Genomic DNA, 25759 nt, shown 5'->3' on the forward strand with positions numbered 1-25759 from the left:
ATGCTGTAGCGCTCACTCTGGACCAGTCGTGTGATTCGTGGGCAAGAATCATCCTGAGATTTCCCTCGTGTGTGTGTGACTGAGGGCGAGGGGACCAGGTCCACGCAGAGGATGCTGCAGGAGACAGAATCTGTCATCGCCCCTCGGTACTGACCGGCACCACATGCTTTTTATTTTAGAAGATTCTCCTTTTGTCAGAAACCTACCATTTTGGGAGTTTGTATTGATTTTACTCCCACTTCTATAAAATTCCATTTAATTTGCTTTGCAGTTTTAGGATAATGTTTATGATAAGTGGAAAACGAGCTGATAGAAGGCATCAGTGTTGAATGGGATGAAAATACTTTCTGAAATCTAAGACGTGATCTTGGCAGGTTGCTGATGTAAACTACCAGCCAGAAGAGCAGTTATTTGACCATGACAGCTCTGGATATTTTGCTCTTTAAATGTTCTCAGTGCGGTACCCCTCTCCCCCCAGTCTGGGTGTAACAGTCTTTCTGTAAGTTTGGTTCCCCCAGCTGCCCTGCCAAGGGCCTGGAAGCCTGATTCCCAAGCCTGGAATGTTGGGGGTGAGCCTCCCGGGAGGGGCAGCCCTGGGAGCACAGCCGGAATCCGGCCCAACTTGACCTGTGGGAAGAGAAGCAGATGAAGGGGATTGTGAGAGAAAAGGGAGCAGAAACTCTGGGGTGGCATGGGGGTGGGGTGTCGGAAAATGAAAAGTGAAACAGACCCGATAAACACCCACTATTTCCCGCCCAAGCTGGGCTACGGTTGGAGACCCCAAGGGCCTGATTCATGCTGTTGACTGTGGGTGGTGCTGGCCGAGGGGGTGCTGGTTGACTCGAGGGTGTCCCACAGAGGAGGGGTTGCGGGACCGGATATTCACTGTGCACCCCGGGTGGAGGATCACGCGCCACAGCACTGAGGGGGCAGCACCGTCCACATTCGACAGACGAGGAAACCAACACGCACGACGGTCAGGAACATTCGTCCAGAGCTGCTTCCTCAAAAAAGCGGCCAGTCTGGGTTTCACATCTGGTTCTTCTCATGCTCTTTCCTTTCACTCAGCTGACACCAGACCTTTAGGAGGAAATTTAGTAGATCAGATGGATATTGAAATGGCCAGAAACTACGCAGGAGAAGTTGGTAGATTCAGTTACTTACAAATAAAAAATATGTGTACATTAAAAAAAATCACCATAAACAAGGTTGACTTACTTATGTAAACAAATATATACATATAAGCTTTATATACGTATATATCATAGAAATTTATTTATATATGTTTATAATGTAGATGTTTTGTATTTATGTGTTTGAAATTATTTACATATGATACACATATGACCCCCAAGTTTATTTATTTGTTTATTTTTTATTTAAAAAAATTTTTATTTTATATTGGCTTATAGTTGATTCACAATCCACAATATATTTAAAAAAAAACCTTATACAACTTAATAGAAAAGCAAACAAACAACCCAATTAAAAAGTGGGAAGAGGCTCTGAATAGACATTTTTCCTAAGAAGACATACAAATTGCCAACAGGTACAGGAAACGGTGTTTGCCGTCACTTATCATCAGGGAAATACGAATCAAAACTACTATAAAATATCACCTCACACCTGTAAAAATGGCTATTACCGAAAAGACAAAAAATAACGAGTGTTGGCAAGAACGTGGAGAAAAGGGAAACTTCATGTACTGCTGGAGGGAATGCACATTAGTGCAGGTCGTATGGAAAACAGTATGGGGATGCCGCAAAAAATTAAAACTAGAATTACCATCTAACCCAGCAGTTCCACATGGACAGATCCGGAGGGCACTGTACTAAGTGAAGTCAGACAAAGACAGACACCAATACCGTATGATCTCACAGATTAAAAAAAAAACAACAAAATCAAAACCAAAAAAATGAAACTAAAGTCATAGATACAGAGAACAGATTGATGGTGGCCAGAGGCAGTGGGTGAAGTGGGTGAAGGTGGTCAAAAGCTACAAATCTCCAATTATAAAAAAAGCAAGTCGGGGGATGTAATATACAGAATGGTGACTATAGTTAATAATACTGTATTACATACTTGAAAGCTGCTGAGATCTTTTTTTTTTTTCTTTTCACCCGTCACCTTTTGGGTGTTAATTCTCCATCAGGATATGAAAGCATTCAGGGGTGCTCCGCAAAGGTCGCGGTCAGGAATGCAGAGTGTGCCCTCTTCAGTGGTCCTCGCTTGGCTGCTCATGTTTAAGTCCCTTGTAAGAACCGCGGCAGCGGAACAGCACGTGAGCTACCAGCACCACAGAACGCCCAGCAATGCTTCCTTTCTTCATGTTGAAATACTTGTTGTAATACCGCTAATAACCTCTTTGAAAGGCTCCAGCAATGCCTTTAGGGATGAAAGCCAGCATTAGCATCCAGCCCGGAAGCTCCCTTAACCTGACATCCAGGAGCTTCTTCTCCTTCAGTGGGACAACGGACGCCACCTGGGAGTCCTGGCTGTTTGCTCCTCAGAGAGATCTTCAGAGATCATGATGAATTATCTGATGCAGAAGAAGAGATGGATGTTTGCCAGATACAAACGTTTTTCTCTTGCTGATTATTTTATAAGCTGAATCCAAATCTGTACTCCAGCCTCTTGTCTCTTCCCTCACAACCATCCGGGGTTCTTTTCCTGGCCCTAATAACACAATTATGTCTGGCTTAGAAACGGAATGGTTACAGTGCTCCTCGATCACATCGCGGTACAACTTCTTCTGAGCAGGGTTGAGAAATCCTCACGCATGCTTAAAGAACTCAGTGGCCACATCCCTGAATGTTATTGGTCTACGGGCCACAGTTTTAGACGTGCAGGAGCTGATCAGTCCTCTGGGTTCCTTTACCAGAAAAACACAGAGTCCAGAAAACCCAGACCTCTGCACAGTTGTTTCCACGGTGATCTAGGCTGGTTTCTCGCTTGGATGGGTCTGCATCAAGGAGCATGCAAAAAGGCGGAGGTGGAGGCCACCTCGTCGATGGTATGAGGTGCTGTCCCAGGTGGTAAAATTCGACCCCCAAGTTTTAATTTTGAAGAATGTCAAACCTAGAGTAGCGCCCTAATTTAACAATGTGTGTAGGTTATAAATAGGCAACTAACAAGAAAAACCACTAACGACCAACAGATTTTTTTTGCCTTATTTTTCTCTCTTTTTTTAAATTGAAGTATATAGTTGATTTACAGTGTTGTGTTAGATTCAGGTGTATAGCAAAGTGATTCAGTTATACATACATACAAAATATCTGTAAAAATTCTATTGAAGTACAGGAAACTATATTCAATATCTTTTTTTTTTCTTTTTTTTTCTTTTTTGTCATGCCACTCGACTTGTGGGATCTTAGTTCCCCGACAAAGGATTGAACCCAGCCAACGGCAGTGAAAGCACCAAGTCCTAACCACTGGACCGCCAGGGAATTCCCTTTTTTTTTTTCAATATCTTGTAAGAACCTATAATGGAAAATAATCTGAAAAAGAATATATATATGTATGTATGCATGTACCTTAGGATACCTGTTATTAGGATATAACAGATCAACCCGCTCTATCCACCCTGGGGGGGGCATCTCCAGCCGCTGGTGGACCATTTCAAGGACAACACCTCCTACACAAATCACTTTTGTTCTTAAGTAGATGCAGGTTCTGTGGATGTGAACTAAGGGCAAGAGAATCAGTATTTTATGGGCATAAGTGTTGGGGACACGGCCCAGAGGGCACGGCGCAGGGTGGGACCTTAAGCTGAGACACATGCCTTTTGCCACGAGCCAGCTGTGTGACCCAAGAAAGTTCCTTACTCACACTCGGCTGTGGTTTCTCTGATCAGGAATCTACTTCAAGGCAGCAGCCCCCAACCTTTCCGGCACCAGGGACCTGTTTCGTGGAAGACAATGTTTCCACGGACGGGGCGGGGGGTAGATGGTTCAGGCGGTAAAACGAGCGATGGGGGCAGTGGACGATAAAGCTTCGCTCGCCCGCTGCTCGCCTCCTGCCGTGCTGCCTGGTTCCTAACAGGCCGTGGACCCGTAGGGGTCTGCAGCCCAGGGGTTGGGGACCTCTGCTTTAAGGGATGCTATGGGTAGAAGAGATGATCTAGGTGATGAAACCAGTACCTAGTAGGGGATGTAAATAGCAGTCACTGCTTTATGTGGGACACATAGAGATTTCCACAATGTTTATCAATACCTCAGAAGACATGTTTCAAAACAACAGCATCACTAGTGAGTGGTGTTCACTTCTCGGACATTTAATGATTAGCTCTAAAGTGCACTGGGATTATTCTAGAGCAGTAGTTCTACACTGAAGGCAATTTTGGCCCCAGGGAACAGCTGGCACTGCCTGGAGACACTGATCGGCCGTCACATGGGGGGCGTGATGGTGTCTCCCGTCCTGTCTAGTAGGTAGAGGCCAGGGGGCGGTGCTGAACGTCCACAGGACACCTGCCACACCTGAGTCATCAGGGCCAAGACGGCAGCGGCGCTGAGGTTGGAAGCCCCGCCCGAGAGATGGACAGCTGCTCCTCTAGACTGAGCAAGGTGGATGTGGCGCCCACCTGTCCAGATGCTGGCTTCTGGCTCCTCTCGCCTTCCCTCCCTCCCTCTTCTCCCTCTCCCCTCCCAGCCCCTCCTAGCCCCTCTTTTTATTCCACCTCTGACCCACACCAAATCCTGTGCCGCCTACCTGTAACGTGCATCCAGAAGCTAAGCAGTGACCGAGGGCTCCTCGGTCACCACGCTGATCCCAGCCACCCGTCTCCCCGTGATGTGCCGCACCTGCCACGGCCACTGCAGCACAGCAGGCAGGTGTCAGGAGAGATCACGTCTTCTCTCTGCCCAGAAGCCTCCGACACCCTTCCACCTGGTTCAGAGCACAAGCCACAGCCCTCATCACGACCACGGGCCCTAATGACCTTCTCTGGCCACCTGCCCCCCTTCCTCATGGGCCTGGGGTCCAGCTCACCAGCTATGTTCCCTGCTCTGTACTCCCATGAAGCCCACCAGGCAGCCTTCTGCCTCAGGGCCTTTGCACGCACTGCTCTCTGTGCCTGAACCCTTCTTCCTCCAGATAACTGCATGTTTAACTCCTAACCTCTTTCTGCTGCTCTAGAAACTTCATCTCTGCAGACATCCGGTTCAAAACTGAACCCCTGCATCCATCCCCAGGCCTAGCTCTCTACCCACCTCCCTGCTCTGTTTTTCTCCATCAAACATTTAATCACCATCTAGGACACTATATATTTTGCTCGTTTATTTTGTTAGCTGTCTTTCTCATTGTTCTAGCCCCAGGTCAGGACCTAGAGCTTAGCTCCTCAACTCTTATCTGCTGAAGAAAAAACACATAGACAGCCAGGGGTTGTTTGTTTGTTTAAGAGGAAAGTACTTTAAAAGGTATAATTGTTGTGTAAACAAAGTACCCATGAACTCCCAAGCCACTCTGCAAAATCCAATAGAAGCAACCACATTTTCTTATTTCTTTTATTTTAACTGTGGACAGTCCCAGAATTGTTCAGTTTGCATGGCTTTAAAAAGGAGCTACCTAATTTTCTTAGCCTTGGGCACTTTTCATCTAAGCAGCTGGAAAAAGGATTACCCTGTTAGGCCAGTGCTTTAATGCAGGCAGAATAAACACTGCACTCAGCATGAGAGTGGCTAGTTTCAACAGACTTTAACCTTTTAACTTCTTCCTCAGTCCTGCTTCCTGAAAAGGAATGAGTCTTTAAGGCATTTTTTAGGAGTGGTTGAAATTTGATATGGAGACATTCTCCTGGTTAAATTTAGTTTTTCAGAGTGCTGGACAATTTAAACAAACTTGCTGAGTGAATTCTCCGTGCCAGGCAGTGGGTGACGTGCTGGGGCCTGCACTGCCCCCCAAATCCTGCTCAGAACACACCCGTGCTTCAGGTGGAGACACCATCCAGCTCACCGACACATGTATTCAAACACACGCTGAGTGCGCGGGGACTGCGTTCCTCCAGTTCTGGGCACTTGGGAGACACCAGCGAAAGGGGAAAAAAATCGCCGCCCTCAAGGGCCGGCGTTCCCGTGTTTATGGAAGGAGGGAGGGGCGGAGAAAGCTGCGGTGAGCCGGGGATGCAGAATTAGCTGAGAAGACGCTCCCCGTGCCCAGGGAGATTTAAACCACCGGAGGCGGGGGGCAGGGCTGGTGGGGACGTCTGCCCGGACCCCTTGGGGCCCCCAGGATGCTGAATTAATTCACCCACTGCGCCCCGACTCAGAGCTTTCCTGAGCAACTGCGAGGTGCTGGGGACGCGCCGCTCGGCCCAGGGGTGAGCCAAGCAGGAGCAGCCCCTTCTTCCCGCCGCGGACGCTGCAGAGAGGAAGGCTGCCCGGGGGGGCGGCCGCGCGCCCCTCGTCAGAGAGGGCTGGGGGATAAGGCAGGGCGGGGCCGCGGAGGGGGAGGGGCTGGCAGGGCCGTCGTGAAAAGCTGGGGGGGTGGGGGGGGCAGAGTTCCGATTAGCGGGCCAGGAAACAGGGAGCAGGGCAGGAGTCGTGCAAGGCCGGGCCTCCCCGCGTGAGACGCCCCCCCGCGCCCCCCCAGGCCCCGCGGAGTCTCAGAGCGCCCCGCCCCCCTGCTGCGGGGAAGCCCAGGACCCGGACGCCGCCCCCCGGCGCTCACCCTGGAGCATCACCGCCGTCTCAGCGGCTCTCCCCATGGGAGAAGGAAAACGCAAGGGTTTGGTCCCTCGCCAGCGCAACCGCCAAGGTCAAGCGTCCACCCCGAAGCTCCCGGCGGCGCTGGCTGCCCGCTCCTCAGACACGGACCAGCAGAGCCGGCTGCTCGCCAGAGGGACCGCGGCAGCGCAGACCCGGCGCCAGCGCGCGCCCCTCGCTCCTAACCACTCCCGGGCACCGGAGCGCCGGTCCTGGCAGGCGCCGCCTCGAGGAAAACGCCGTGCGCCCGGCCCGGGGGCCACAGCTGCGCCCGCGGAGGAGGAGAGCCTGGCGGGGGCCGGGCTGGAGCGCGTCCCTGCGCCGCGCCCATCCCGGACCCCCCTCCCGGGACGCCGCTCTGCATCCTCCAGCCGCCCCGACCGGGCGCCCCGGCCCGCGCGAGGCCTCCGCGCTTCCGCTGCGTCCGTCCCGGGCCGCCCGCCGGGGGAGCGAGCGCGGGTCGCGCCCGGAGCCGGGTCCACCCGGGCGGGGCGCGGGGCGGGGTCCGAGGCGGGGCCCGGCCGTCGGGAGCCTGGGTGGGCGGGGCTGGGGGCAGGCGAAGGGCGTGGGGGCGGGGCGGGGCCGGGCGCCCTGGGCCCGGGGCCGTCCGCGGCGGTTCGGACACCCGAGCTGGGCATCGGGCTGCGCCCCAGGCTCCAGCCCAGCGCGGAGACGCACTGCCTCTCCCGCGTTCCCAGGCGTGCGGAGGAGAGGGTCCCCGCAAGTTCGGGGGCCCCGCGAGTCTGGGGCCCCGCGTGTCCGGTCTCCGCGAGTCCCGGGTCTGAGCAGCCTCGGGGCGTCCGGCTGCTGCGGCCGCGCCCCGGGCTCACGGGCCAGAAGGGTGCGGGAGAAGGGACGAGTGCCTCCTGCGGGAAGATGAGGAAGCCCGACGGGAAGATCGTGCTTTTGGGGGACATGAACGTGGGCAAGACGTCGCTGCTGCAGAGGTACATGGAGCGGCGCTTCCCGGACACGGTCAGCACGGTGGGCGGCGCCTTCTACCTGAAGCAGTGGCGCTCCTACAACATCTCCATCTGGGACACTGCAGGTGAGGGGCGAGGGGCCTCCAGCTGGAGAGGAGCGTCCCCCAGGGCAGGGGTCCCCCAGGGCCAAGGGCCCCCAGAGCAGGCGTCTCCTGCCCCACACGGGCCCGCCCCTTGCTCCGCAGGGGACCCCGTCTCAAGGATCAGGCCCCTGGTCACAGTGTGGGGCCACCCCTGGCCCCTATCACTTGGTTTCTTGGCGGATTGGGAAACTCTTTAGCCTCTGGGTGCATCTCATCCACAGTCCAGGAAAGCACCCCGGGTTCCGAAGACAGGACCTTTGGGGTAGCAGAGCACCCCAGCCCAGCCAGCTAATGGTAACTAGAGGCCTGTAAGTCCTCCCACCAACGCCGGGTCTTGTCGCTGTCCACACAGCCTTGAGGGGTGAGCAGAGCTAGTGAGAATCCCCTCTCCTTACAAGAGAGCACACAGAGGCTCTGAGTTCTGAGCGAGCCTGACGGTTTAGGCAGGAGGCGAGGAAGCAGCGCTCAGCTCCCCTACCGCAGCGCCAGGCGCGTCTGCAGGTTCCGCCTATCATCCACGTGATCCGGGATCGCGCGTGTTACGGGGCTTTGAAGTGATTGTAGCAGCATCTTTAAGATAGGTAATAATTGTTCGTAGTGCCTGTGGTGTATTTGTGTTTTTTTTCAAAAGTACAGTATATCAGAGCATCTTGATTCAAGCTTTCAGTCTGTTAACTCTACGTAATTGCCTGGACGTTAGAGTGTTACAATAGAACATATTTCCTTCCCCATGAAAAAGAACAAGATACTGCAAGTAAATGAACTGTAAATAGTGTGGCCCATTTTCAATGAGCGTGACTTTTTGAAAGCCTGCAACTTTAAGGTCTGGCTTTTTAAATGCCTGCACTTTAGTTTCTTCGTTTGTTGTGTTTTTGTTTTATTTTTGGCTGTGCCCTTTGGCTTGCGGGATCTTAGTTCCCTGACCAGGGGTTGAATCTTGGCCCACGGTAGCGAAAGCACAGAGTCCTAAGCACTGGACCGCCAGGGGATTCCCTAAATGTCTGCACTTTAAGAAGTGATACGTATCCTGGAAGGTCCTGTCCAGAATTTTGAAATTGCCGACTTGGGTGCACCAGTCAGCTGAATAAACACGATTATAACCCGTTCTCTGTTTAAAGCTGAAGGAACGAAGGCTGCTCTGGAACATCTCTCTCCTCTCTGGGACGTCACCGCTCCTCTCTCCTTCCTGCTTTCTCTGTTGCTGTCTTTTTTGCTCTTATGGTTGTTCACATCTTGACCAATTTATCTGCAAACTTGCTGTGAAAACAGTGTCTCCCAGGTACCTTCCCTGCGCTGTTCTCCACCTCCAGGCTGCAGAGTGAGTGAGGCTCCGCTAAGATCCTGTACCTAACGCTGACTCTGCAGCACTAAGGATTTGGTGGCACTGGAACCAGGGCTCTAGGATTCAGACCAAGTTAACAGGACGCGTCTGCCTGTTTTGTACGAGGCTGGACCGGAGGCTCCTTTGGTGGACTGGCCGGATCTCACTGCTGTCCTTGGTTTACTAGAGGGTAAGGCAGGATTGGTGCCGGTGGTCCCAAACCCAGGGCCCTGCGGTGGCTGCCGTTAGAAGCTGACCTTTACCACGTGGCGTGGTGTTTCTGGAACAGGAGCTGACCGTTGGTGTCAGCGCAGGCATCTTGGCATCCAGGGTAGGAAGAAGTAATTTCAGTCTTTCACTTTCTTCTTCAGTGCTGAGGCCATGATGCAGCCGGAATTTTGACCGCCAGAGGATTTTGTAATAGGGCTGATGAGGTGTCCTCGGTATCTTGTTGGGCTTCTGGGGGCAGCGACTCATTTCCTGGCTGCCCGGGCTGCTGCCTTCTTCCCGGAACCCCGAGCGTGAGCTCAGCCAGGCCCCGAGGCAGTGGGGCCCCAGGCCCCGTCTCCACACTGCTGACCTCCTGTGTACACACGCTCAGGGTGACCGAGGCTCGGAGTCACCCGGGACACAGGCCACCTCTGTGCCTGGCTCCCCAGGGACTGTGGGGTTACGGGCAGCCCGGAGGGAACAGGCAGGTGTGACTCTTTGCCTTTCAGGTAATCCTTGTTGGAAATGCAAAAGTTTAACTTTTAGGGGATTCCATCTTGTTTCCTCCTTTTGCTTTGCCCTTAAACTTTCTTTATATTCCACACTGTCTTCTAAGTTGCATTCATTTTAGTTTTTATAACGGAGGCAGAGGGATGGGGACTGGCTAGAGGATGCACATTTTTTTAATCGCTGCTCTTGCTCCCGAGGCGTGGGTGGGGTGGGAGGGGGCTGAGTAATAAAAATGATGGTGAGGCATCAGAGCTCCCGTTCTGCTCTGGGCACTTCCTTCCAGACAGCAGTGCTGGCACCCCAAAGCCTGCCAGAGGGTGGGGGGTGGGGCGGAGAGGGGAGAGGAGATTTGCAGGGCTCTTGTAGTTATCTCAGTCAGTTGGCACGGGACTCCTTCCGAGGGATTGTGACAGTGGATGGGGCTGGAGCGGGTTCCACCACGTGTCTCGAATTCTCCCAGGCTCTGCCCATCGCCCGATTGCAAAACCACTTTTGCAGTTACAGCAGCACCCCACTCCCAGTGTCAGTTTTGGTTTCCTTCTGCTGCTGCTGTGACAAATGACCAGAAACGTAGTGGCTCCAAGAGCGATGGGGTTCAGAGCCCCTGGTTTAAGATCTTTCCCTTGAACAAGCCAGGAGAGGATGCGGGAGTTCTGGGTCGTGAAATCGTGCTCCCCAGAGGAGGGGAATGTCATTGCTCACGCCGTGAAGTTAGCCAAGAGGGCTGAGCCTCCTGTGGCACGACTGAGAGCCTCAGTCCTGTGAAAAACAGCCGTGCCGTCCTGGGGGAGCATCTGTGGGGCATGGGGTGGTGCACAGTGAAGATGCCAGATGACACGGACCATCCTTCTGAGGACCATGAGCCTGGGTCATTCCCCTTCTGCTCTGCATGGAAGCCACAGCCCCTAGCCCCACTTCTAGGCAGCTGCTCCTGGATCCAGGGAATGGCTGGTATGCTGCTTCAGAAGTGGGGTTAGTTCAGGTTGGAAGGGCAGGGTTATGGATGCCCGTGGAGAAGAGCTCTCTTTGACCGGGGCTGCCGAGCTGCGGGTCCTTGATGCTTTGGACCAGTCTGTGAGGGCTGTGTGTCAGCCTTGAGAGGTTGGGGCATAATAAGCACATGGACAGCCCATGCCAAGTGTGCCCGGACCCAGACGGTGGGGGGCTTGGATTTTAGGAGGCTCTTTTAATTTATTAGTGCAGCTGCTGAGTGGGTTTTGAGGTCCTGATCCTGACAAGCAAGATTGGTGTGACGGGGACATCTGGGGGGTGACCTCCCCTTTCTGTAGATCAGGGGGCTGACCTGGCCTCGCTGTCGCCTTGCATAGTGTTATTGGCACCCGGCCCGCTCAGTGTCTTACAGCAGCAGAGCTGAGTGGCTGCAGCAGAGACCATACAGCACAGAAAGACAAAACTGTTCAGCCTGGCCCTTTGCAGAAATAGTTTGCTGACTCCTGGTTTAGGTCACATAAAAAGGAAAGTACTTTTCTAAAACTCCTTTTGTAGTTGTAGAAACTCCCCAAAGAGTTTAGCATTCAGGGATTGAGAGGACCCCTGATTCAGTTAAACCTGACACGAGGCTGTCAGATTTCTCCTGGGTGTCCACTCAGAGCAAGACTGGGGGAGGGTGGAGCCTGGATTTGAGATTACCATGGGCTGCTACTGAGAAAAAGTCCTTGGAAATAGATCTTAGTTTCGTTTTGGGGTCTGGAAGCTAAGCCTGCAAAGCCTGTGTTGTAGTTGTCCACGTCTTTGTGGGTGGCCCATGTCTTTGTGGGTGGTCTCTGTCTTGGTAGGTGGTCCGTGTCTTGGTAGGTGGTCCGTGTCTTTGTAGGTGGTCCACGTCTTTGTTGTGGTCCGTGTCTTGGTAGGTGGTCCCCATCTTTGTGGGTGGCCCACATCTTCGTGGGTGGGTCGCATCTTCAGCACTACCGAAGACTTTGAATAGGCACCCTCTGGGGTCAAGGCGTCATTTGCAGCATTTCTCTGCTTTCTTGAGCAAAAACAGTGGCCTGAATATGAATGTGGGTGTTATGATAGGTGGAAGAAAATTGACTGTCTGGGCTCCGCAGGGCGGACAAAGAGCCATTGTACTGAGAGATCTCAGAGGACAAAGGCTGTCTGTGCGCAGCTGCACATGCTGGGAGGTCAGCCCGGAGTCCCCCTGGAGGAGGCGCCGGGAACTCGGAGGGTGGGAGGGGAGAGGTGTTTAGGGGTCACTAGTGTGGTGTGGTTCCCGTGACTAATTGGGGTCCAGCACTTTGTGAACTGATACCTGAATCACGTGTAGCATCTCTAGACGATAATTTCATGCCTTGTTAACGTTAAGTCCGTAGGAGAAGTAGAGACTTTCTGGTTCCTAACTGACCCCTCTCGCTTGATTGAGACTCCACAGAACTTCCCTCTCTGTGAAAAAGAAATTCTACACACATGTACATACGTGTACATACATGACTTTAGAGGACTCTTTATTCTTAGAGGGAGGGCTCGGTCCCTGTGACGATAGACTCTCACGGCCCCTGTCCTCTTGGCCTGCCGTGGGGGCAGGTGCCTCAGTGCCGAGCCTGGGGCGCTGTTGGGAATTGGTCACAGGCGCCCTTCTCCTCTGTTCTCGCCGTTGCTCGAGGAGTCTCTGTCTGGGGCTGTCCCCTATCGCGGCAATGTCCAACTTGAATTTTGTCCCGTCTTCCACTGTCACGTGCTTGGCGAAGCAGTCACGGTAGGGCCAGGTTTCTGCTCCCCCCCCCCGACGGTGCTGCTGCGTGACCTGGTGTGCCTCAACGGGTGCTGTCTTTTATCTATTCTGTTACCTGTTTGTCTTTCCTTTGACTTACAAGCTCTTGGAGGGAAGATTGGGTTGTGTTCATTTTTATGTTTTTCATAGACTCGAGCATTTTACTCTGTGGGATTTTTTTTTAAGCTGTTTTGCTGGATGAAATTGTTGAAAACAGTGGGAACAGTTTGCAGAGGCCGAAGGTTGCAGTTTTATTGTCTTCGCGAGGGGCTGACTGTGAATGATACGATCAGGGTGAAGATCTCATCGTCAGGGGCCCAGACGCAGCCCCGAACAGGCCAGCGCGTGCCTGCTGAGGAGATACTGGTTCCTGGTGTTATTTGTATGTGTCCTTGAAACGACTCTTCAGAGGCTCTTATCTCTTTTGACTTCGATACGTTTCAAGTCTATTTAGAGAGGAAGAATGACACACTGGGACTTCTGCTTCTGGGAAGCTGGAGCAGGAGTACTTTCGCCTACTCTTCCCACTAATTACAGCTAAAAACTTTGGGGTGTTATATATAAAACAAACATCAGAAGTCTCTGAAAGATGGAGAGAAGAAGGCAGACTGGCCAGGGACCCCGGGATCCAAAGAGTGACCCAGCGGTGAGCTCCCTCGGTTTTCTTTTTGCCTCATTTATCCCAGACTTGGAGCTGAAAAAGCCAGAAATTTAGAAATGCCAAAGGCTACAGACAAAACAAAACAAAGCAAGGCTACTCTCTCACCAAAGGACCGGGGAAGAGGTAGCACAGCAAGACAGAGTCCTTTTAGACAGTAACTGCTGTACTCCAGCCAACACACAGGAAAAACTGGGGCCACCCCCACACTCACCCGGAAGGCCTCCCGGGAGCCAGGGCTTGCCCCCCTGCCCAGCTGTGATGAGGCACCCCAACGCCCACTGGGGGGTGTCAGGGAAGGCCTGCTGGGCGCTGGGTTCTTATCCCCGGCAGGGGGGTCTCTCCCCCCACCCCCACCCCACCCCCACTTCACGGTGGGAGTGGATGCCACGTGGGGAACTTGGATGATTGCTTTCACCTGCCAGAAAAGAGGCAGTGCCTGCCCGGCCCCCTCAGCCCCTGCCGAGATGATGCCGGGGGACCAGCTAAAATGCAAGGTTCAAGTAAGACGCGGAGTCTCATAACCCAGTGTGAAAATGTCCAGGTTTCAGTCAGAAATCACTCATCATATGAGAACCAGGAAGATCTCAAACTGAATCCAAAGAAGGTGATGAATAGATGCCAGGACCAAGATGGCAGAGATGCCAGGGTTACCCGACCAAGGCTTCAAAGAGTTGTCACGAGAATGCTTTGGTGAGCAATTATGATCACACTACATAAGTGAGAAAACATAGAGAGCCTCAGGAAGAACTGATCAAAAAAAGGCCTAATGGGAATTTCTGAACTGAAAAAATACAACCAAGATAAATGACTCAGTGGATGGACTCAACAGCTGAATGGAGGGGAGAGAGGAAGGAGACCGGGAGCTGGAAGGTTGAACAATCAATGTCACCCAACCTGAAATCGAATAGAATGAAAATGAACAGAGTTGCAGGCACCTGTGGACCGAAGATGTCACGTTGTGTCATCGGGGTCCTGGAAGGAGAGGAGAAAGGCGGGACTGACAGTACCAGCAGAAATAATGCCTAAAAACTTTCCAAATCTGGCAACACACATAAACCTGCAAATTCCAGAAGCCGAGAGAATCACTAACAGGATAAACCCAAAGAAACCCATGCCAAGAGACATCATAATTAAACTCTGAAAACTAAAGACAAGGAAAATATCTTGGAAACAATCAAAGGAGAAAAATAGATTATAATGACAGCAGATAATTCATCAGAAACCATGATGGTCGGAAGGAAGTGGCACGGCACTTTCCAAGTGCTGAAAACAGAGATGAAGACTTGATTTATTTTTTTAAAAATTTTATAGAAGTGTAGTTGATGTACAATGTTGTGTTAATTTCTGCTGTACCGCAACGTGACTCAGTTATACATATGTATACATTTTTTCATATTCTTTTCCATTATGATTTGTCACAGAATAATGAACATAGTTCCCTGTGCTGTACAGTAGGACCTTGTTGTTTATCCATCCTATTTATAATAGTTTGCCTCTGCTGATCTCAAACTCCCCCTCCTTCTCTCCCCTATCCCTCCTCCCCCTTGGAAACCACAAGTCTGTTCTCTAGGCCTGTGAGTCTGTTTTTGTCTTGTAGATATGTTGATTTGTATCGTATTTTAGATTTCACATGCAGGTGATATCATATGCTATCTGTCTTTCTCTGTCTGACTTACTTCGCTTAGTATGATCATCTCTAGATCAGTCCATACTGCTGCAAGTGGCATTATTTCATTCTTTTTGTTGGCTGAGTAATAGTTCATAGCATATATGTACCACTTCTTCTTTATCCATTCCTCTGTTGAAGGACATTTAGGTCTTTTCCATGTCTTGGGTGTCGTAAATCGTGCTGCCGTGAACATAGGGGTGCATGTATCTTTTCGAATTATAGTTTTGTCTGGGTATAAAGACTATTGATTTATAATTCTTGTTTATCTTTAGTTCCAAAAAGTGACTCTAGAAAGATGTGCTTCTGTTATATATACCACAACCTTGACTCAGAACTTTCCCCCATTCTGTTCTTTAAATGACAGTATGATGGTATTTAATATACAATTTCGTATTTAATATGCTGTCTAGGTAAACCTGGGAGGTTTTTTTTCCCACGTGAATTTTAAAAGCTTTTGACTTTGTAGCTTAAAAATTGGCAACATGTTTTGCCTATATAATGGTTTTTGTTTTTTTGGTAGATTATCTTGGTTTATTTTAACTAAGGTTTATTGAATGTTTGCATATGTGCAGTAAAACTCACCCTTTTTTAGTGTATAGTTAAGAGTTTTGACAAACACGTGCAGTTGTGTAACACACGCACAACCAAAATACAAACCATTTCCATCATTTAAAAAAAATCCCTGGTCCCTCCGAATCACCCCTCTTACCCCAGCCCCCCGGTAGGGCTGACCTCTTTTCTGTCCCTGTCATTGTCTTTTCTAGGCTCATACAGCGTGGAGCGTTTTGAGTCTGACTTCTTGTGCTTAATGCATTTTAGATCCATCTGTGTTGTTCAATCCTGTGAATTGTCGAGTAACATTCAAAGGTACGGCCGTACCATTGCCGGGTTATCCATCCACCAGTGAAGGATATTTAGGTTGTTTTCAGGTTTTGGTGGTTATAAATAAAGCCACTATAAACATTCACAGAGAGGTTTTTGTGTGAACATAAATTTTCACCTCTCGGGTGAACCACCTAGGAGTAAGATGTTTGGGTTTTATAGTCAGTGTATGTTGAACACCAAGCTGACCCAACACCGCTAGTTAAAAAGCCAGTTTCTGTTTTAGCTTCCATTTGTTGAGACACTTACATTTCCCTGTACAGACTTGGAGAGTGTTCTGTGTTGTATACCAGGTAGTTAGGCCTTAGGCATGTTTATGAAGAGAACGGTCTGTTTCTTGTTTTTCTTAGCTGACATGTGGACAATTCTGCAATGGAAATTTCGTTGATTTCTCTGCCGGTGTCACAGAAGTGTAGCTGGAAAGGCAGGGCACTTGGAGGGAGGCAGTGGGGAGGAGAGACCCAGATTGGGTCTTGGCCATAAAACAGACAGACTTAACAGCTCACTCTGTCTCATCAGCAGAGTCCTCTAGGAAGAAGTCCATGCGGGGAGCCTGGGGACAGCTGCCTTGGCCACTTACTGCCTTGTTTCCTCTGATAAGTCATTTCCAACCAGCCTTCAAAACCATCTCCTCTCTGAGATCTGCCTTCCTGCTCAGCCCAAGCGAACCCAAACCACACACTTACTCGAGTATTTCCATTCCAAGAGAAGGCCACGCTGAGCTTGTATCTCCTACAAAGCGTTTCATGAACACTCGTTGATTTGTTCTGTGGACCGAGAGGAAGTGGGTGTGAACTGGTGGCTTCCCTGATGCTGGCCTGGCCTCTGTGGGCTGGTCTCAGGCCTCTGAAATACCTCAGCTGCCCACTGCTCAGCTTCCCATTCTCTTAGCTTAAATGGCCTTGGACCCACGAGCAAAGTGGAGCTTAGCTTTGACCTCTCCGGGTTTGCTTGCAGCAAAGGTGAGACCAGTCGGACCACTGTAGGAGCACCCTTCACCTCTGCAGGGTCTTCACGTCCGAGCACACAGGTGTCCGTACACTAGGCGTATCTGTTGCACGTACCCCCATTGTAGGGGCACAGAGTCTGGTGTAATCCTGTGAAAATAGAACAGGATTTAAAGATTCGGGTTTTCGGCCTCTTCCTCTTTCAGATGAAGAGACAGGCTCAGGAAGTGATTTGTCCAATGGCCGGTGGCCCGCTGGTGCAGAAAGGGGCCGGAGCCGGGCTGCTGTGCCTCCCGCAGGGCGGTCTTCACACCTTGTTTCCTGCCGCCTTTGCCTCTATGATGGATGCTTCCTTTAATTTTAGGGGCAGCTGTGCTTTGAAATCCTCCCCCGCTGCGGTCTGCTTAGGAAACAGGGAGGTGTCCTAGGGAAAGCTGGCTTGGGACGTGTTTTCTGAGGGCGTCCAGGTCGCTGACTCACGGCCCCTGCCTTGCTGGGGCCCCTGCCCGTGTGAACAGCAGGGATGACCTTGGCTTCAGGGACGCCAGACACCATGCTGAGTGCTTTGGGGGCCTCGTCTCTTATTTCCTACAACTACTGTGTGGAGTTGGTATTTTTATCATCGCCCTTTTGTGGATCAGGAAGCTAAGGCCCAGGTCGCGCTGGAGGCTGGGGAGGCTGGATTGGAGGTCGGCTTCTCGTCCCGTTTCGTGGGCTCCTTTCCACGCTTCCCGCCACCGTACGGGCGCCCTCCACGTGCAGGGCCCGTCCCCTGCACGCTGCCCTGGAACAGCATCCTCGGAGACCAGGGTGAGATGCAGCTGTCTCCCTTGTGCCTGGGTAGCACCCAGACGAGCGGACAAGTGCTGCAGCACAGCAGGCGGCGTCAGCCCTGGGTGGTGGATGTTATCAGGTGACCGCCGATGGGCGTTTACGACTTTTGATCTCAGTGGCCTACGTTAGAAGTTTTGATTTCCAGTTTGTCTATGATTTCTCATCTGCTTTTTGAAAGAGGGTGCGGGGCTGGGACCTCACTTTTTTCCTGCATTCCTGATGTTCAGTCAGTTCCTCGTGTTTTTTCAAAATTTATACTTGGCTGCATTGGGTCTTTGTTGCTGCGTGCGGGCTTTCTCTAGTTGTGGTGAGCAGGGCCCACTCTTCGTGGCGGTGCACCAGCTTCTTAATGCGGTGGCTTCTCTTACTGCGGAGCACGGGCTCTAGAGTGCACAGGCTTCAGTAGTTGCAATGCATAGGCTCAGTAGTTGTGGCACTCGGGCTCTAGGACGAGTGGGCTTCAGTAGTTGTTCCAAGGCGTGTGGGATCTTCCCGGCCCAGGGCTCAAACCCGTGTCCCCTGTATTGGCAGGCGAATTCTTAACCACTGCGCCACCAGGGAGGTCCCCAGTTCCCCATTGTTGAAGGGCCACTTGTGTTTCCAGAAATGCCCGGACCTGGGCCTGAAAAGCCCTTCTGTCTTGGGGAACAGGCCTGGCCGAGGGAAGCGGCCCCAGGCCTGCGGTGTGTAGGTGCCACCACTGAGTCTGGCAGCCGGCCCGGGGTGGACTGAGAGCCCTCGGTTTGCCAGAGCAGTGGTTGGGAAGCAAATGTTTTGTGGGTTTTTTGGGTAGAGTAACAAAAGACTTTTTCTTTCTTAGATGCTCCTGTGTTTATTTGTAAGACTAGTGCTTTGGGAAGGAGTGGCTGTCAGGAGGGTGGGGGCTGTGGGGAGGGGGCCGGGCCTCCCCGGTCCACCCCCACCTGGGAGGGGTGGGACGTTTGTTCTGTCCCCGTGATTCCGCAGCAGTTGTTTGTCCTTTGATATGAGCCGTCGTAGCTCCTTGGCCCCCACATTGTGAGAACTCAGGGGAGGCGTTGGACGCTTTTACCCGTTTCAAGGCTGCTTTGAAGAACTTCCCCAGGAGCCGCCGGGCTGGGTGCGTCTCCGAGAACTCCTTTCCGAGTCTCTGATGGCCTTGCTCTCTCTCCTCAAACAAAGTGAATATGTTACGGGGGACATGGGAGCCTGGGGAAGGTGCCGTAAATTTGCGTTTTCCTTTATTTCTGAAAATTAGAGGCGCACGTATTGCACGTTGTGGCCAAATGCTCAGTGACTGGCTGTTCACGTGTTAGAATTTTATCAAAAATCCTCAGCCGTGGAAAGTTCCAGGGAGGGCATTTTCTTGAAAGACCTAAGTAGAATTAAATAAGAAACGAAATACAGCTCTTGAAGGTGGTTTTATGTGCTGCTAGTACAAGCACATCAAATATTAGAATTATAGTGTTATATCTTATTCTGCCTTGAATTAAAAAACTTTAAAAACATTTGTTGGCTCAAGTAATGCAACGTTCGAAACACGAATTTGAAAAGATACACACACTGCAGTGTTCACAGCAGTGCCGTGTACAATAGCAAAGACTTGGAGGCAGCCTGCGTGTCCATCGGCAGATGAATGGATAAAGCAAGTGTGGTATCAGCACATTGGGAAACGCTACTCGGCCATAAAAATGAATGAAATTTTGCCAGTTGTACAACACGAGTGGATTTGGAAGGTATTATGCTAAGTCAGATAAGTCAGACCGAGAAAGACAAGTACTGTGTGATATCACTTATGCATGGAATCTATAAAGTACAACAAACGAGTGACTGTAACAAAAAGGAAGTAGACACAGATATAGAGAACAGACTAGAGGTTACCGGTGGGAAGAGGGAAGGGGAGGGGCCGTGTGGGGGGAGGGGATTAAGAGGTACAAATGGTTGTGTATGAATCAGGCTGCGAGGATATGTTGTACAATGCAGGGAATAGAGCCAGTATTTTAAAATAACTATAAATGAGGCATAATCTTTAAGAATTGTGAATCATTACATTGTACACCTATAACTTATATAACAGTGTCTATCAGCTATACTTCAGCTTAAAAAAATAAAAATAAAATAGCGAAAGGAAAAAAAAGAGCACAAGGGAAAAAAAAGAACACAGCTCTCACCACGGTTGCCCAGCTCATGGACGCCTGTTTGTCTTTGTATCCTGCCCATCTGTTTCCCTGTTTATTTCTGAGCGTTCTTAATTTTATTATTAACGGCCTTACAGGCATCAAGAGTTGTTGTAGTGGATGAACATTTACACCTCGCAGAAGCAGCCCTTTGGTTCCAGGTTGCACATGAAGTGCTGACCTCTGTTTGAAAGTGAGTGTTCAGGTGTGGAGAACAGACTGCGTGGCGCGGGTGTGACGCTGTTTGCGGAGGCCGCTGAGCACACGGCCCTGCAGGAATCCTGCACAAAAACAGCCGTCGTCTCCACAGCCTCCAGCGCAGATTTTGGCCACATAATAGCTGCTGCTTCGTAGCATTAAAGGCCAGGGCTGATCCTAGCGCTGTGTGTATTTTAGCTCCCGTAACCCTCACCAGGGCACAGGAGGCAACCAGGTAGGTTTCCGTAAGCCCGGGAGTGGCTGAGCAGGGATCTGAGCTGGGCCAGGTGCCCAGGGTGTATGCACTTGGTCAGCAAGCCCGCCCTGCACGAAAGTGGCATCTGCGAGGGTGTGAGCCTGGAGGGATGCTGTGTGCACAGTGTGGGCTCGTGTGCGCACGTACGAGGCGACAAGTGGGGATCGCGGTACGCTCTGCTTGGTGCCCACGAGCCGCAGGAGCAGTGCCACACCCGAGGGTGGCAGGTCCCAGAGAGGTCTGGCTCAGGCTGGCTGTGTCGTAGCAACAGGACTAACGCACATGATGCCCATCCATGTGGACGTGTCTGAGGTGCGCTCACGTAGACGGAGCGGCTGAGTCAGGTGTCCTCCCAATTGCCCTGGGGACAGAGGTGCCCCCGTTCCCCGAGCTCTCGTGCTGTCCCTGAAGACCTGGACGGAGGGGTGCCTGAGGACTCGCTGGCAGCCAGGTGGGCCTGCAGCCTCGCTTGGTGGCAGAGTGGGTTTCCGAGGGCCCAGGTCCTGGAGGAGGGAGGGTGCCTCTGTGTCTTGGGGTCTGAGAGCTTGCCCTGCCCCATTGGCGGCTACAAGTTGCTGTGTCCTCAGTAAAAGCCAGGGATTCTGCTCAGAAATGGAAGGCTGGTGTGTGACTTGCGTCCTTTGGAAAGCTGTCGTCTTGCGATATTTCTTGAAATGACAGTATCATCTAAACAGATTTTGAAGAACCACCTTCCTCTTGTGCTGCATCTGGAATCGGCAGGTTTTTATTTTTAGGAGAATCCTTTGGGGCACCTTTTCATGAAGATATCATCCCTTTTGTCTCTAAGTGTGTTACTTTGTCTTAAGTTTGTAGTAACAAGCCTTATTTACAGGATTAATTGTGAGGTTTAGGGACTTTGCTGGTGGTGCAGTGGTTAAGAATCTGCCTGCCAGGGCAGGGGACACGGGTTCAATTCCTGGTCCGGGAAGATCTCACATGCCGCAGAGCAACTAAGCCCATGCGCCACAACTACTGAGACTGTGCTCTAGAGCATGTGAGCCACAACTACTGAGCCAGCTTGCCACAACTACTGAAGCCTGCCCGTCTAGAGCCCGGGCTCTGCAACAAGAGAAGCCACCGCAGTAAGGAGCCTGTGCACCACAATGAAGAGTAGCCCCCACTCGCCGCAACTAGAGAAAGCCCGTGTGCACAGCAAAGAAGACCCAACACAGCCAATAAATAAATAAATAAATAAATTTAAAAAATTATGAGGCTTAGACAAAATGGTAGATGTGAACGGGCGTCCCATGGCCCCTAGACTCTCAGTAACAGGGGTTGTCTTTGTTTTTTATGGCACCTAACAGGTGTGCTCAACCTTTATGAAGGGGGTGAGGACTAAACAGCAGGGCTCTGCCTGGGCCTGTCCCGTGGATCTTCTGTGAGTTACGAAGACTATTAGATTTATTGACAGTGTGATTTGGGTTGGACGTTGAATTTTCACGTATTTTGCAGTTTGCTTAGTTCCACTTTCCAGCTGAAGATTCAATGATCCACTGTGTTTCCACGGAGTCCGATTGTCAAATAGGAACGTGAAACTCGGAAGTGAAAGGGTAACATTTTTTCCGAAGTCAACGTACTGTAATCATTAGTTTCATAAAGCTGAAGAATGTTAGCTATAAAAGGGGTTTTCCTTAGTACTGAAGGACGTATGTTACAGTCCCTCACAGTGTCCTTTCCTTACCTTGCTTTGCACCTCTTTCTGGGGGTAGGGATTTCACCTTCCTCCCTGGTTGACCCTCAGCTGTGCTCGGACAGCTCCAAGGAGACCTGCCTGGCACCTCAGTCACTTTCACAGCAAAGTGGTCTCAGGGTCCCTTCTGGCTTCAGGTCTGATGTGCATGGAGCGAGCACAGTTTGGACCTGTCCATTCATCCGTTCTGTCCACACTGTTTTGGAGCATTTCCTGCAGATGGGACAGCTGGGGGAAGGGCAGTGAACACGGCAGACGGCCTTTTGTCCTGGGGTTAAGTCGGTCGAGAGGTGTGCATCAGACCACCAGCCTGCGTGGTCAGTGCTATGAAGACAGGTGTGGGTGACAGGAGGGCATTACTGGGGACCTGATGAGATTTGAGTGTGTGTGGCCATCGCTTTTCCTTGTGGAAAAAGCAGTTTGCCTCCGTTTGCACGAGACTGGTCATCCCTGCACTGTTCTCTGCATGTTCCTGTTTCCCTACACGTGCCCAGCGTGCCCGTGCCTGCGCCCGTGGACACCTGCGCCCGTGGACATCTGCGCCCTGGGGACACCTGCGCTCGTTTGACGTCTTTAGCCACTTGTGACGTGGGTCTGGGCCCCTCAGTAAACAGGAGAACGAACGTCTCGAATGTGTGTTTATTCTTTGTATCTGTTGGAAAGTCATGATTTTACCCTTCCTTGAAAATTGCCTTTTGACATGTGTCAGGGTGGAATTGCTTAAAAAATGCTTGACCAGATCTCATTCTTGCCCTAACAGAGTTTGGAGGCCCCCCACCGCCGTTAACACGCTCACTGTCTGGCATTTCCTACCCAGGTATCCAAGCCGCTGTCGGGGTTGCAAGCTGCCTACTTTCTGGGGGTCGTTGAGCTGCCGTGTGGGTGCCCTGGGCCTCTGCTGCAGGATCTGCGGTTGTGCCACTCCTGGTGGGGAGGGTGAGGGGCATTAGGTGTGGTGTGCACATGTGCATGTGTGTGCATGCGGGTATGCACACATGTGAAGTACACGTGCACATGCATGTGTTTTGTACATGTGTGTGCATGTGGATATACATGGGCACCTGTGTAGTATGTGTTGTGCATGTGTGCATGTGTGTGCATGTAGGTATACATATGCACTGTGTGTGTGTGTACACCTGCATGTGTGCATGTGTGTTCACACGTGTGTGCTGTACATGTCGGTGTGCACATGTCTAGCTTGACACACTGCCTGGCTCTTGAAGTGACGCCCCAGCCAGGGTTGGCTCTGTGCCGACCTGAAGGGAGCCCCAGCTTGACTCTGTTGGAGGAACGGGGCTCAGCTGATGCAAGGAAGCTGGGGAGGACGCAGGCCCGGGGAGCCAGGGAGCGGGAGGGTGGTTCTTCCTTTCTAACTGGCCGCGGGTCCTGAGAAAGGATGAGTCAGTGTGCACGGAGGACGTTTTTAACGCTTTCTGAGCTTCTGTCGTGACTGGAGCTCTTCTCCGAGGCTCTTGCTTCAGGGGAAGCCGCGAGCGGCGTGGCCGCACGTCACGGTGTGTGTGTGTGGCTTGTTTGAAGCTGTCCCAGGCTGTGCGAGGACACTTTGTTCCCACTTTTCAAAGCCTGTTGACCTACTGTTTACCCAGCCGGGCACCTTTTCTGTAGCAATTGCAGAAGCACATTCCGAACCTAATTAATTTCCGATCTGATGACCTCCGGGTAGTTCCTGTGTGGCCCCCGGCCCCCGGCTGAACAGCCACCCCGTCTGCGGCGGTGCCCGCGCCCCAAGGACCGGGGGAAGGCAGCAGAGGGTGACGTGGCACACACGCAGGGCTGGGCTGCAGGATTGGCATGTTAATACTGCAACGCATCTTGGGGTGTGGAGAGCCACCCCGGGACCACTCCACGGCCACAGTCACCCTGCTCCTTGCGGGAGGTCCCGGCCCCGCCCGACCTTCCCAGTCAGAATCTGCATTTCATCCAGAGGCCTGGGCCCCTCAAGGTCCAGGTCCTGAGCCTGGGCTTGCTGCGGCCACGGGCAAGTGAGCCGTGAGCTCCCCAGAGGGGAGGGTCAGGCCACTGCAGCCTCCTGGTGCTGTGTTTACAGGCAGTTCTATCATCTGTCCATCATCTTTCTACCTATCACTCATCTGTCCACCATCTTTCTTCTATCTATCTACCTATCATCTATCTATCTGGGATAATCTGTCTATCTAATATTATCTATCTATCATCTATCTCCTATCTGTTTTTAACCATATGGATTTTTTTTGGTGGTAAAATACACATAAAATTTAGTGTTTTACTCATTTTTAAGTGTACAGCTCAGTAGCCTTAAGCATATTCACATTGTTGTGCAACCATCAGCACCATCCAGAACGTTTTCATCTTCCTACGGACGTTCGGTCCCCATTAAACACAAATCCCACCCCCTGCCCTCCAGCCCCTGGTAACCGCTTTTTTGCTTTCCATCTCTGTGAATTCGACTATTCCAGGGAATTGTTTAAAATTTTTACTTTTATGTACAGCATAACATCGTTATATTTAAATATGGTAAACTAAGTTCAGGCAACATATTTTGATATGATTGCTTAGAAAGGGCTTTTGCACTGTTAAATTAATACAGTTATATCTGGGTACCCGATATCCCCAGAAAGGGTTTTGAGTTTACAATGTCTGTCAATGGAAAATGTACTTTCCAGGGAATTTTATTAGAACACACCCAATCTGCTAAGCAAGAGGTAACTAGATACTGTAAACATGTATAAAATCCTTGTTTCCTTAGGATTGTTCAGGAAAGGTTTAATATACCGCCCTTCGGGTAAAGTTACAGTGCCCCCCCCCATCCTTGGGGGATGCGTTCCAGGACCCTCAGTGGATGCCTGAAACTGTGGATGGTACCATGCCCTATGTGTATTCTGTTTTTTCCTATACATACACACGTATGATAAAGTTTAATTTATAAATTAGGCACAGCAAGAGATGAACAACAATAACTAATAATAAAACAGAACAATTATAACAATACCCTGTAAAAAAACAGCACACAAGTCAAAACGTACGAATTGTTCTTTTCTGAAATTTTCCACTGAATATTTTTGGTCCCTGGTTGACCAAGTGTGACCTGAAACCTTAGAAAGTGAAACCTCGGATAAGGGAGTTGATTGTAACAGGAAAACATTTGTTCTCTGCTGTGTATTTCTCAGAAGACTTTATATTATGGAAAAGAAGGCAAAAACATTCTGTTAGAAATAAATGGGGTATGTGCTGAGTGGGGTACTGCAGATTAGAAGCCGTTCTAGATAATGTAACATGTTGAGAAAACCCTTCAAAGAGCTTTCTTAACGTGGTATTTGCAGTTCTGTCTTATCGCTGAGACAAGTTAAAACTTGCTTCAAAAAATCTGAAATGATCTTAGCTCCCTGGTTTAATAAGTAGAGAATTTTGCAAATAATTGACTTTTTCTTTGATAATCTCATTTTAAAAATTAATTCTCACAGGACAACAGGTAAAGGAGATTGGATTTAATATCCTGAGAGTTGTTGTTTTTTTAAAGTTAAATCCGTTACGTAAGTGTATTTTCATTGGATTTGCCTTTTTTCTTAGTACTAGAGTGTTAAAGAACCTCCCTGTATTTGAATTATTTGGTCTTGTTATTGAATTATTTTTAGTAAATCCATGTCTGAAAAGAGTGAAGTAATATGAGAATTAAATTCCAGTTACAATTATATGACCTTGAAAATGGTCTCATAAAGCACCGCCCGTGGGTCAAGGCAAGGGATTAGTTTATGTGCAGGTAATTCTTTGGGTGGTTTCTGCCGCCTACGACGTATTCTTGATTTTTGTCCAGCCTCCAAATCGCCAAACAGAAAGACACGTAAGCTGGTTTGGGTAAACGTCATTGTGTGTGTGTCGACGTCATTGTGTGTGTGTCGACGTCATTGT

At 50.6% G+C, this 25759-nt stretch overlaps 1 protein-coding gene and 1 pseudogene across 1 annotated transcript in view; one reads left to right on the forward strand and one right to left on the reverse strand.

The window, feature by feature from the left end:
* Positions 1 to 1511: 1511 nt before the first annotated feature.
* Positions 1512 to 2781, reverse strand: LOC130835948 (ATP synthase subunit f, mitochondrial-like; annotated as a pseudogene).
* A 4507-nt stretch (positions 2782 to 7288) lies between these two features.
* The window catches only part of RAB20 (RAB20, member RAS oncogene family), a 31998-nt gene continuing 13527 nt past the window's right edge, over positions 7289 to 25759 (forward strand). The window contains exon 1 of the mRNA XM_057707668.1: positions 7289 to 7746. Coding sequence (XP_057563651.1) covers positions 7575 to 7746 — 172 coding nt within the window. The 5' untranslated portion in view covers positions 7289 to 7574. The remainder of the gene's footprint in view (positions 7747 to 25759) is intronic.

This window comes from Hippopotamus amphibius, chromosome 14, assembly GCF_030028045.1.
Source record: "Hippopotamus amphibius kiboko isolate mHipAmp2 chromosome 14, mHipAmp2.hap2, whole genome shotgun sequence".
NCBI lineage: Eukaryota > Metazoa > Chordata > Mammalia > Artiodactyla > Hippopotamidae > Hippopotamus > Hippopotamus amphibius.